This window comes from Phaethon aethereus (assembly GCF_964289735.1).
Source record: "Phaethon aethereus genome assembly, chromosome: Z".
Lineage (NCBI taxonomy): Eukaryota > Metazoa > Chordata > Aves > Phaethontiformes > Phaethontidae > Phaethon > Phaethon aethereus.
In genome coordinates, this window is record NC_138577.1 from 42,140,554 (window position 1) to 42,153,801 (window position 13,248).

General features: G+C 41.0%; 1 protein-coding gene across 1 annotated transcript in view; it reads left to right on the forward strand.

Moving 5' to 3' along the window:
* Positions 1-297: 297 nt before the first annotated feature.
* CEMIP2 (cell migration inducing hyaluronidase 2) overlaps positions 298-13,248 on the forward strand; it is a gene marked incomplete at its 3' end in the record, with an annotated part of 36,792 nt that continues 23,841 nt past the window's right edge. The window contains exons 1-5 of the mRNA XM_082012886.1: positions 298-1,062; positions 5,878-6,018; positions 6,578-7,139; positions 9,803-9,972; positions 11,077-11,265. Of these exons, the coding sequence (XP_081869012.1) occupies positions 738-1,062; positions 5,878-6,018; positions 6,578-7,139; positions 9,803-9,972; positions 11,077-11,265 (1,387 nt within the window). The 5' untranslated portion in view covers positions 298-737. The remainder of the gene's footprint in view (positions 1,063-5,877; positions 6,019-6,577; positions 7,140-9,802; positions 9,973-11,076; positions 11,266-13,248) is intronic.

Consider the following 13,248-nt stretch of genomic DNA (forward strand, 5'->3'; position numbering starts at 1 on the left):
TTTACTAGTAACCAAACCTCACTGTGCGTAAGTTAAGAGTTTGCAGGCTCTATATGCCTCAGCTTATTGAAAGTGTTAGACTAAGTTACATCAGCATGAATATAAATAAAATTGTGTTTGGTATTTTATGTATTAGATTTAAATGCTTTTTACTGCTTCCAGTGTGGAAGGAAGGCTTGTTCTCTTCAGCTTCTTTTCCATAAAGGAAAACAATGAGGAGTTTGTTCAGCTTCTGCGTGCAGAAGAAATACATTTAGGCATTCTTTGCATAACTGTGGGGAAGAAGGGGTTGCTAGCTTTCTCATTGTTCAGCTTGTTTCTTAATCACATAATGCAAGTTAACTGTGAAAACACTCTGTGAAAAATAATTAGTGGAACTATGAAGTGGTCTGTGCTGTACTGTGTTCCTATACCAGGTGCTTCTGAGTTTAATTTCGTTGAAGATACCTGTCTGTCTGTCTATCTATCTGTGTCTATATGTATGTAAACAATGTATACACTATTGTTTCAACCTGTTATACCATGGCAAATGACCAGTAGCAACTGAGTGACTGATACTTTGCAAATAGCCACAGTGTCAGTGGCTTTTCTTCTTAAGAAGGCATGTGGCTTCAAATTTGGTGGGTTTTGTTTGTTTCTTTTTTTTTTTTTTAAGTATTGTATTCTGTATTCTGAAAGTCTTGTCTGTTGTGTTTGTTTTTTTTTTTCCCCTGTGTGTTCTCTAGTGACTTTATAACATGCAAGACACTGATGTCAGGGGGAGTTCCCCTGCTTTCCTCCGGCCTCAGAACGGGAGCAGTCACAAGTCTTCGGGGTATGTCCCGGGGAGAATTGCCCCTCTCCGTCCCCCTCCACCTTTGCAGAGCCACGCTGCAGCTGAATTTACCTCTGCGAGACAAGAAGCCCGGACAAGACTCCCGTCCTTACCAGTGGATCAGCACCGCCGCCAGGCAGAAGCCAACAGGCATAAAAATACTCTCATTTGCTTTGCCGTTTCTAGCCTTTCACTTTTTGTTGCACTGGGGATTTTTTTGGGAATAGCTTCAAAATATGCTCCAGATGGTAAGTTCTTTTGCAAACAAAAATCATCCTAGTAGTTACGGTCCCTGGGAACATAATTCAGTAATTCGGCATCAGGATTAGCGTTAAAAGTTAAGTGCAGAAATAGAACGCCTACTGCAATTTTCACATGGAGGGAGGCAGTGTTTGGGGGGGTAAGATCAGCTCCTTTTTCTGTTACCAGTGTCATTTTTATAGGTTTTTACTGTGAATTACTTCATTTACTTACACAAAGCAAAAAGGCATAGCAGAAAATAAAGACTACTGGTGAGGGGAAAAGAAGCATGAATGTTGTATAAATGTAATTATTTTTGTCTGCAGAAGCAGCTGTCTGATAATTTTGCAAACTGCAGACAAAATGAAATCCTGTCTGTTTAAGCAGTAACTAAGGAAGGTAGTAGAAGAGTGTTCAAGGAAAAACATTTAAAAATCTGCAAGAATTTACACCAACAGTATGTGTTTGCTTTGTTTATAAACAAATTGTGCAGGGACCTTTTTGATCTGTTAGCCCCGATTTTTTTTCAGCTCATCTTAGAAAACTGGGCAACTTTCATGGAATTTGGAAAACCTCCCAAATGTGTCAGTGGTTGTAAAGCATGAACAGGTGATGTGATTAACTGCTGATCACTAAGTGTACATCCTTCTGGTCAAATACAGCTAGGAGTTACTATGAGGTACAGTTGCTAAAGGTTGGTAATATGATTAGGAGCATGGGTTGTTATGTTGTTTGGTTGGTTTTGGTTTTTGCTTTTTTTATAAGGCAGGTTTCTAAAAGCTAAACAGGGTTTTGAGTTGGAACTGTTGGCTGTTGGAACTGTTTAAGTCTGTTCTAAGACAACAGACTTAAACTCCTCAGTGACTTTTGGCATGGTAACTCAAAAGATTCTGTTTCCAAAGTCAGTGCAACACAGGCTGAATAAATTAGATAATCAGTTGAAAATTTCAGACGACAGTACAAAATGAATGCCCGCCTCTAACCAGAGCACTTCTGGTGGTGGCTTGCTGAGGCCTCTTCTTGGGTGAAGTTACTGAGTTTTCCTAATAGTTATGAAGGAAAACAAAAAAAACCCACCAACCCTGAGGGAGCAGTGAAGGGAAAGTTACTGCTATGTTGTGATCCAGATCACTGGTAACAGGGGTACATAGCGGCAGTAAGTGCTTCAGTTGTTGCCAAGTTCAAGAGAAGGCTGAAGGGTGACTTAGTTGACTCCGAGAAGTACTTTGTGGGGGGCAGAAAACATTTCTGCTTTGATACCGAGGCTTCAGCTTTTAATTAAGTAGAAGCTGTAGATTCTGACGATGGTTTTAGTAGAAGTCAGGTGTTACTGTGTGCTGTGGGATACGTAAAATAATAGTCCCTTTATGCTTTAAAAGCTGATAATGTGAAGAGGATTTTAAAAATGTAAGTGATTTTGGAATGGTCTTGCTTCATCTGCAGTAGCTCATTCCAGAGGCATTGAGTTGTGTGGATTTTTTGCACTGAATGCATGGTCAGTACATGGTTGATGGATCACTGGGGATACTGAGGATGTTGCAGGAAGAGTTGCTGTCATTTAGTAGATGGGCTTTTTTTTGTCTCCAGTAATGACTTACGTAAGGGCTAAGGAGTAACCCTAGGTCGTGACTGCTTTCCTTCAATGTCCCACTGCTGCTTGATGGAATTCCAGGCCAGTTTTCAGCATTAATTGTTGCACTGTGTCTTTCTGAAGTTTCCCTGCATTAGCCTTTAAAAAAAATCAGCATGCACCGGTAGAATAGTTTGAAAACCCTGACACAAGAGAAACTCCTACAGGCAGCAAGGAAAGTCTGGCTGAAATTTTAATCTTGCAGTATTGTTGTTGCAGTAACTCCCCAAAAGTTTCCCAACAGGTTGAAATGTTAATACACTCAGTTCCAACCTAGCACATGCGGTACTGCAGCCAAGGACACCAGTCCTAGCTAGGTGTGGTGGAAATTCATAATTGGAAATCCATATTGTCAGTACTTTTAACGGCTGTTTAAAAGGCAGTGAAGGGAATGTGAGACTTAGTAGTAATTGCGTGTAAATCCTAAACCTCCGGCATACCTTCCCCAAAGGGAAAATGATACTTGTCTGCATTTCTGTTGCTGCTTGTCAGCTGGTTTCTTTTTTCCTTCTTGCTTTTATTTTCCTGTCATCATCCTTTTTTTTTTTTTTTTTTTTCCCTAAGAAGTCCTGAACACTGGAGATCAGGGAGAACACTGTAAATGCAATTTCCTTCCCCATTTCCAGGAGTTTGTGCTGCAGGGTCAGGATGACAAGCTGGGGAGGTTTTCAGGGAAAAGTTCTGCTTGGCCTTTGCAGCTCTTGGCTGGAGCTTGCCCAGGGTAAACAGGATAACAGGATCCTCAGAAAATTTAGCTGCCAAACTGTGATAAACTTCTGCTGAGCATAATGTAACACTGATAACTTTTTCCCAGAGGCCTTAAAAACTCCAGACTTGGTGGCTAAGCAGGTAGAAAGCAACTATTTAACTACATCTTGAGAACTGCTTCCTGCCTTTTCTCCTGCCAAATTTCATAACCTTGCTCCAGCACATGGAAGGTTCTAGATTTTTTTTTTTTTTTGGCAGGGTGTTTGTTTGTGGTTTTCTTTTTGTTTGTTTGTTTGGTTTTTTTTTTCCCCTCCACCATTTGCAAAAATATCACTTTCTCCCCTCCCAAATCTACTAAACCTTAAGGAGAGCTGACCCAATCTTACAAAAATGCTCTGAAGCTTGAAGAAGCTTGACTTGAAAAATTTTCAACATGATTGGTTCAATTTGGCAAGGCCATAACTACCTAATGTCTTCTGGTCTGTGCTTCTGTTTTCATTTAACCTTAAATGTAGAGGCAGTGACTGTGGTCTGTAAAATCTAATCAGTAATTTTGGAGGAAGCATATGGTAGAGTACTAAATACTTTTGCTGAGCACATCTGATCTGCTTGCCAAAAAGTTGACGTGGGTCAACTTCAATAATGCGCTTCAGAAGCATGCGTGCATTAAAGGAGTGCCTATTTCTGATGCTGATGGTGTGCTTGCTGGATTGTAATGTACAATAGATTTAAATTAAAATTTTTAGTTATTGTGCTATACCTCTTCTTTCTGACTCAACAGAAAAATTTAGTTACTAGATCTTCTCATCTGTGAATCATGCTAAGCAGAAATCATCAGGTTGCTGACTCATGGTTTCCTCACATTGCCCTTTGCTACCAGCCAGGAAGTATGTGTTTCTTCACAGTGCTTGTGTATGTGTGGTGTCTGGGGGAAGGGGTTTTAGTGACTTTGCATGAGTCGGGCAATAGACTTGCATTTATCCAGTGGGTGCTCAGCAGTCTTGCCGATTGCAGTGCTTCTTGATTTTTGGCTTTCCCTGATGTGCTGAATTTAATTTTCTAAATTCTGTCTTCTTAGGATCCCACCAAAAGACTTTCCTTTGTTTTTTATTTTTATATTACTACTTGGATGCCTTTTGCCTTTAGGCAGTTCTGCTAATTTTTTCCCACTGGTAGTCAAATCTTGGTTTATGTGGGTTTCCTGAGTTGGAAAGGATTTGAAATGTGGAGAGTAATACCAAAGGAAAAACATTTCTGTCAGCAAAGCTAAGGCTGGCCTGTGTTAAACTTGTGGATAAGTTTCACTTTCTTTAGATTTTGCAAGAATGGGCTGTTGCTAATAGCTTTTCGTCCCAAAAGTTGCATTGCAGATGTGTGGGTGTTTTTCTCCAGAAGATAAGATGTAAAAAGGCTATTTTGAAACTTAACTGTCAGTTGGGCTGCTAACCTGTTTATTTTGGCACCTTTTTGGTTGCCCTTTGCTTAAGAAAAATATTTTCAGTCTGACTTCTCTTTTGGTAAGAAAATCCAAGGAATTTACTTCCCATTTCTGTTTTTGTAGTACATCTATGCTGCTGCGTTACTCAGCTGCTTAACATACTAAAGGTGTGCGTGTTGTAAATACAACATTGCTGTAACTTCATCTGAAATCGCACAACCCTGCTGCTTCTTGCTGCTGTTTCTCCTTTTCCGGCCTTGTCGTGTGGTGTTGCTGCCTGTGTAGCACCAGACCTTCAGCAGGATTTCAGCAAGGGTTGCATACATCTGCTCTCGCGTGGTTTGCAGCCCGATACTTAAGCTGGCTTCCAAAGGAGTATAAACTGTGAGTTTAGACCCAGATGTCTGGTCTCAACAGGAATCTGCTCTAACCAGTGAGGTGTTATACTAAATATACTAAGGATGTCTTGTCCCCCTTTATCCCTTAGCTACAAACGTACACTGAAAGAGGTGATTTGGATTTTAAGCAAAAGCAAGAAGGGATCAGCCTTTCTCATACAGGAGGAGACCTTGAGGGAGGCAAGATATTTAGATGCTTTACAACCTTATTAGTCAGTTGGCCTAGGACATCCAGTGACTAGTGTGTGACTAGTGCGACTGCTGTGGATCTGAGTGCTTCCCGCTCACCTCTCCTGATCTACTGCAGGTGATGTAGAAAATATCAAAAAAAAAAATCAGATGGGGTTCGAAAGTATCTATTGCCAACAGTACCTGCTGACACTTCAGTCTGTGGTCATCAGTAGTTTAATTCAGGGTATGGATGCCTTCCCACCCTTGAGAGTTTAGCTACCTGTCAGGTGTCTTTTTGGCTACTTGAATACAAACAGTAGCAGCGGTGGCTGCAGTATTGTAACCACGGAAGGAGGTGGGAATCCCTTGTGGGTCACTGACTCTGCCTTGCTCATGTTCATCCTAATGCTGCCTTGATTGATGTGATGATGCTGCTTTTTTTTTTTTTTTTTAAGCTGAATTTCACTTTGTATTGCAGAGAATTGTCCTGATCAGAATCCTCGACTTAAAAACTGGAGCCCTGGAAAAGATCCTGAGAAGAGAGTTTTTATCAAAAAAGGGGATTTGTTTCGTCTGAACTCAGATGCTACAGTGCACTCTATAGTTATACAGGATGGAGGTATGAAATGGCAAGATGAACATCACTCTTCAGTTTGCTGCATAGTTTTTACTGATGTGTTGGAAAATGTGTTGGAATTTTGTATATATTGCACTTTATTGACCAGTTCCTCTGCTCTTACTTTTCCTAGCCTGCTAGCAGGCCAGGAGTATCATTAGCAAAATGAATGAACACTGTAGAGACTTTTCAGTGGAGCACTGACGTGGTTTTCTGTAGCATTTAGTTTTCTGTAGTAAAACAAGACTCGTGTACAAGTACTTGTACTTTCCTTGTACAAGATTTGATTGTCACCTGATGGTGACTGTGGTATGTTAGTAATTCTGCCAAAATGACAGGAAAAAAGTAGGGATAAACCAATCAAATTCTTAGAAAGATAAATCACAATTGGTAAGAGTTACTTTCCCAAATATTCTTAACCATGTATAAGAGCATAACACCTTAATTCATGGGTGTGGAAAATAAATCTGCAATTTTGCTGTTGTTCTTATTGCAGAACATAGTTCTTTGAGTCTTACCTGAATTTTGTTTTGACCTATGGAAATTTTTTTTTTTCCTTTAGGGTTACTTGTTTTTGGTGATGACAAAGAAGGTTTTAAAAATATTACATTGAGAACTCGATTTATCCTGATAAAGGATGGTGGAATGCTTCATGTTGGAGCAGAGAAATGCCGCTATAAATCCAAAGCAACTATTATTTTGTATGGGAAGTCAAACGAAGGTGCTGATGTGCCAGAATTTGGCAAAAAATTTATTGGCGTGGGCCCTGAAGGAACGCTGGAGTTGCACGGGCACCAGAAGTTATCATGGACTCTTCTGTCAAAGACTTTGTATTTCTCAGGGCTGGCCTATGGTCATTATACATTTAAAAAGAATTTTTCCCGAGGACTAAATGTGAGAGTGATCGATCAGGACACAGCAGAGGTTTTGGAAGTGCTGAAGTTTGATACTCATGAATTTTCAGAAGAAAGCTTGAAGCTCCAGAACTTACTGAAAAATGGAAGTCCTGGTCGCATCATCGCTATTGCTGTAGGAGATTCAGCTGCTAAAAATCTACTGGAGGAAACCAGAGTGACTATTCAAAATCTTCTGGGAAGTAAGTTTGTCAGAGGATTGAGTTACAGGTAAATAATTTATTTTCCCTTTTGTGCTGAGTAAAGATTAGATACAGATTCTGCCGCCTTTGGGGGATTCATTAAACTTTGGCAGGGTCTGTTGTTGAAGTCTTAAGAGGATTCTCGGTGTTGTACGTAGTAATGCAGTAGTAGTACCCAGTATGCAGCATTTTGATAGTGCGGAGTCTGATAGTTGCAGGCATCTGTGTGGTAGACTTTGTCACTTACTTGTAATTGCTCTCTTTCACTGTTCTTTACAGAAATTAAAACTGAGTGCAGCAAGGAATTTTTTCTCGTTCAAGTACAGATAGAAAACAGTTGCCAGGTGAAGCTTTTAATGCATATGAGTTTATGTTTGGAGGAGCAAGGAATGCCAAGCTAGAAACTTAATACAAGGAAGGGATGCTAATCCTGCATATCAAACAGCATCTTACTCATACCTGTGCGCTGTTGAAATGAAAGTACATTACCCCTCCACTGACTCTGCAAAGGAACTGATCTGTGAAAATATTATGTTATTGAAGTACACTTGTAAGGTGTTTCTGTGTCTTTTGACCATTCTTTTCAGTTGGTCAGGGTTTGGATGGTGGGACATTAGAAGAGGTATAACAGAAAATAGTGTTATTAAAGCAGGGAACTTAAACTGCTGTGATGTTCATGTAATTGTTGCAAATGACTTTTTGCAGTGCGTGTTCTGAATGTGCTGCACAGAGTTAGCAATCCACGTGAAAGGGACGCCAAGTCTCCTAACCAACTGTCACTGTGTTCTTCAGCTTCCATTAAGCTGGTGTTGTATAACCTATTTCTGTTTTCCAGGAAATCAGTCCCTTGTATTTCCGTTCTGTTCTTACCCCTCGCTATCCCCCAACGTTTGGATTCCAGTTAGTTTCCTCCCTCTGCTGCGGCAGAGGAGGGCTGGGGCATCAGTCCGGATGACACGTGCTGGCCCCGGTTCCCGTCAGGAGCACGTTTGTCTAGGTGGCTGTGTAAGCGTGTGGTCATGGGGTGGAAAGTGCCGCCTCTGAAGCAGTTTGGTCAGAGATGCTGAGACCTGGATGTCCCGTAATAAGTACGACCTCCTGAAAGCAGTGAAGCGCATGTGGTGGTCGTTCAGGCAGCCAGCCCTGACCTGTCCTGAAGGTGTGGGGTTCTGGTGGTTATCTGTGTCCGTGACCTTCATGCCAGTTTGCCTGGAATAAGGAACTTCTTCAGCCTACAGCTGGGAAGGAGCAGCCTTTCTTCCTTCTGTGCTGAACGGATTCTTGTCTGGTTTCATTAGCTGGTAGAGGCTCTGTAAGCACAGAAAATGGTCTTGTTCTGCTGTGGAAGATGGGCGAGAAGCTCTCCTCAGGTGCTTACTGAGGAAAAACAGCGTTGTTTTGTTAAACCTGTAAAGCTAGTGAAGGAGATTTTGGCATAGGCGTCAATACTCCATTACATCCCTCTCCCATTCTGCCTCTTCCTGCAAAATAGCATGCATTAAAATATCTTTATATTTATTTTAAATGTTGGTTTGTGAAACATTCAACTTGCTTGCTGCTGCTACTGAAAAGCTGTCCCAGTATATGCTATTCCTATGAACAGGTTAACATTAAACAGTTTCATTTGGCCTTTTAATCCCAATCAATAAGAACATAATGAGGGGTCTGAAATAAAGGCAACTGGATTGAAGGTGGTTTTAAAATCTGCCTTTGAATCAATCATTAGCAACAGACTCCAGTCCAGCTCGCTGACGCTGTTTTCATTTGGGGTGAATGATTCAACTTTAATCACGCAAAACTGTTCGGATTTTTAATAGATGATCTCGACTGCTTCCTCTGCACACATAATTACGGCGTTACAGAGCAGTAAAGGACAGCAAAACAGTCTTGGTGGCAGCTTGCTGTGGCGTGCGGTTTGTTTTTTTCATTTCCAAAAACTTGGATGCATTCAGCAGAGCTGTAGGAAGGGGAAGTACATCCAGGACAGTTCCCGGCTTCATGCCAGTGCTCAGCCAACTGGGTGTCCAGCTGAGGGCAGGGCCAGTGAGGGGGAAAAGCAAAAATCCTTGGTGATTTTTGTGACGGTCATTCTGAAAAGCCTTCAGAAACATTGGAGATCTCTCACGCAAAGGTTGTGTAACAGTATGAGGTTCCTTTTCTGGGTCTGAGCGTCTTGAAAGATTCAAAAGGTGTTGCCCATCCAGTACAGTGATACCAGCTGTGTCCACCCTCCCGGCCTGGTGCACGCGTGGTCTCCTGGGACTCCTGGCCACCACGCCGGGACGCCGCTTGCCGCGGTGCCGTGACGGCAGCAGGCTGCTTCCTGTGCCCCAGCAACGCTTGTTTGGGAGCAGGATCCTGTCTTGTGTCTGTCGCTCATCTCTTGTGATTTGCTTTTGGAATAAGCATATCTCGTTGGAATTTGTACTAAAAATGTATCTGAAAGTCTTCTCTGTCAAAAGCCTTATATTCTCCAATTTGTATAAGGGACATCCAATTATTTTAAACTATGTTGCTTTCCAATGAGGTCTGCCCCTTCTTCAGCATTTTGAAGTTGCATTTTAAAATTAACTTGGGAGAGCAGGAAAAAGGATTATTTATGACTTCTGTGCTCGTTGTTGTGTCCTTTATCCCTTTGTGAAAAATTTTTAAGGACCATTATATTTAAACATTTACTTTTGTTTTTCACAGGCAAGCCTGGGCTTTTGTTGGTGTCATAGGTGGTGGAAATTCTTCCTGTAATGAATCGGTGAGAAACTACGAAAATCACAGCACTGGTGGGAAAGCTCTTGCTCAGAAAGAGTTTTTCACAGTGGATGGTCAGAAGTTTGTTGTGAGAGCTTACAGCGAATGGAATGATGGTAGGAAAGCATTTTGTGAAATCCTGCAGTTGGGGAAGAAGTAAAAAATACTGTGTATGCTTTTTTTCACATTAGCTAGAGATAAAGTGTCTTATAAAAGGCTGAAACAGACTTTTTTCTTTTAGTAATTTGTCAGTCATGTATAGTTTAAATCTAAGCTTCTGGGATGATGATTATGATCCTAAAAGGAAGACTTGGTAGAAGCCAAGAGAAATGTTTTATTTTTGTTATAATCTTCTGTTGCTGTTTGATGCTGAACTTTAGGCAGCTTCTCACATAGCAAATTGAATCTGTGGTATAGAGAGCCTGGAAGGCCTACCTCTCATTTGCTTTTGTCCTTTATTCATTTTTGTGTTTAAGATATCTTTGACCTTAGTTTTGCTTTTTATGGGCAGTCATCTTTTTCTGTTTGTAGAATCACTAAGCAATACTGCATTTGCCTCAGAATAATTTTTTTAAGGTAGTTGGATATTTATTTGTTAAGTAATTGAGCTAGTTGATACTACTTCTTCACTGTTCATCATAGCCCTGTGAAAATGTATGGACTATATATAGTAAAAAAAAATAATCACCAAATCTCCACCATGTTTTCCTTGCTGGTCCTGTACAGTTAAGATCAAGAGTAAGCAAGAGCTGCTGAACTTATGCAAATCCATCACCAGGCAGTGAAACAGCATGTGTGTGTCATTTAGCTTGCCAAACTGTTCTATTAGTTGTGAGTAAAAAGGAAAGTCCCCCCTACTTTGTTTTGCCATGTCCTTGATTGCATCTGTAGAGCTTCAAATGGCAGAAAAACATCACTTGAAATAAGTAGAGGTAGCTGAAACTACAAATTGTTGCCATATATTAGTGTTTGGGGTTTTTTTTTTAATTAATAGATTTTTTCCTGTCACTATTAGTTCCACCTTTTCTGTTTGTTTTATTTGAGATCCACCAAATAAGCAGGCTTTGATGGTCTTTCACACTGGCATGTTTCAGAGCAGGATTGTACTTTAGAGGGCTTTAAATCTTGTGAAATCTCATATATTTCTTTTTTTTTTCTTGGCGATGGTTACATATAAAGGCGCATATAATCTTATATTGCGTTTACTTTTTTTTAACTAGGTGTCCCAATTTCAGGCTTCGAGGTAGAAGCTGTAGGTGGAGTGATACTGAATCTTCTGGATGATGTTAGTAGTTGGGAGCCTGGAGACCGGATTGTGGTTGCAAGCACAGATTATTCAATGTATCAGACGGAGGAATTCACCCTCCTTCCCTGCCCAGAGTGCACTAAGCATCAGGTCAAAGTCAAAGGTATGAAACCTGTCACCATTTGAAATTCTTGTGAAATACATACTCATGGTAGGAGATCCCAGATGGTCCCTTTTGGTGAGAGCAGTAAAGAACTGCCTGGTTGCCTATCTCTGTATTGCTTGGTTGCTGTATACAGGAACGTGTACTTCTCCTTGCTGTAAAATCGCTCTGTATAACGTCAGGTCTGCCTCACAACTTACCATACTAACTTTTCTTTCTCCTTTCTTCCCAGGCTCATTGAACGCTTTAGTTTTCTTCCAAGAGGATTATGCTTGTTGTCCTTTCTTGGCTCCTTTCTGTCTTTTCACTAGTTCTTTTTATATGTGCTTGGATGGCTGTTGTGGTCATTACCATTTCCTTTGCCTTTAGTGCCCTTCCCATCTTTTGAAGTGTTATCATTATAATTTTTTATGTTGTTTTTAAAAAAGGAGAAAGGAAAAAGAAAACGGCAATCTTTAAACATGTCTCTTTTTTTCAATTTTTTTTTTTTTTAATCTTTCCTCAGTTCCCCTTCCACCCCCCCAGCAAAATGCTTATGAAGTAAGTGGCACTTCCAAGCCTCTGCTCACACAGGATATCCCTGAGTAGTTGCAATCTGTTTTTCCTTTGGGCGTGATGCATGCAAAATGGTCATGCATGTTGTTGACCGTTTCCTCCTTTATTATCTGAGTCATTCTGCTTGACTTCACAAGAGCCTCCTGTGGGACTGGCTTGCCCACTCTGACGGCGTCTGTGTTTCCCGTCTGCCACTCCGTGCCCGCTGCGTGCCAGTGCCCTCCTCCCTGGTGGTCTGCCAGCCTCAGGTCTTCACCTTCCCCTCCCGCTCCCTTCCGCTGGGCTGCGGTGCCAGTTTGTAGCACAAACTAACTGGTGTTATTTTGCAGTGTCAACTTACAGCAGCTGCTCGTCAGGGCCTGCTTTTGTCCCATTCACCTCTGTACGGTGCAACTTCCTCTTCTTCAAACCACTCTTCTCATCTCTCTTCTTATCTCTTCCTCTGTTCTTGAAAGTTTGCTTTCAAACGAAGTGAACGCCCTCAAACTCTCCCATTCCCCTGTGTCTTACGGGACTTCCAGTTTGCATGTGCACTTTGCAGTGCATTTTGCATCCCACGGCATTCGTTAGGATGGGTCAGATATGTTTTACTGCATTGTGAAGCCCCAGAACTGGAAAAAGCTTCTCAAAGTTCACCTTATTAACCCATTGGAGAATACCAGGGTGCGTGAAGCTGCAGAGCTGATTTAGTGCCATTGAGCATGACACTGGCCTTTGTGCTTAAGTGTCTCGCGTTGCGTGTGTTATGGGGCACAGTGTTTTAAAGAGCAAGGTTAACTTGAAGGTTGCAGTTCAAACTGTAAGAAGGTTTTTGAGTGTATGTGCGGTCTGTTTCATTTCGGAAATCATGTACTGTGAAAAAGCAGACGCTTTTAAAGGATGAAAGAAGAATTTTTTTACAAGTTTAGAATATGGCATAAAATACAAAATCTTGGCTTTTATTTTAAAATAAATACTGTCTGGACTATATATAGATCTTCAAAGGACATTAAAGGAGATGAACTGTCCCATATTGTTCCCCTCCACCCACTCAATATCAAGTTTCCTTTGTCATAGTAATGGGTACTGTTAAAAAATTGCCAAACCACCCTATGTGTTTGTTCCACAAAGAATTAATTTTCTGTGCAATGGCAAACTTGACATGCTGAAGAACTTGCCATCTTTTGAAATTATTTCTTGTATATTTTGCTAAGATTTTGGTCCCTTTGTAGTAGGAAAACTAAAAAGTGTTGTCTCCTAGGAGGCCTAGCTGCTCTTTCGTTGCTTGATTTATGTATGCTAGTCAAATATAGGGAAAAACAGTAGGTAAGCCTTCAAGGAGAGGAGTGCAGTCCCATTTACAGACATCTGTTGTCTTTTTAAATCCTCAACAGCAGGTACAGAATTACTTGGTTCTGCTTCATATTGTGGTGATGACCAGTTTAGGCT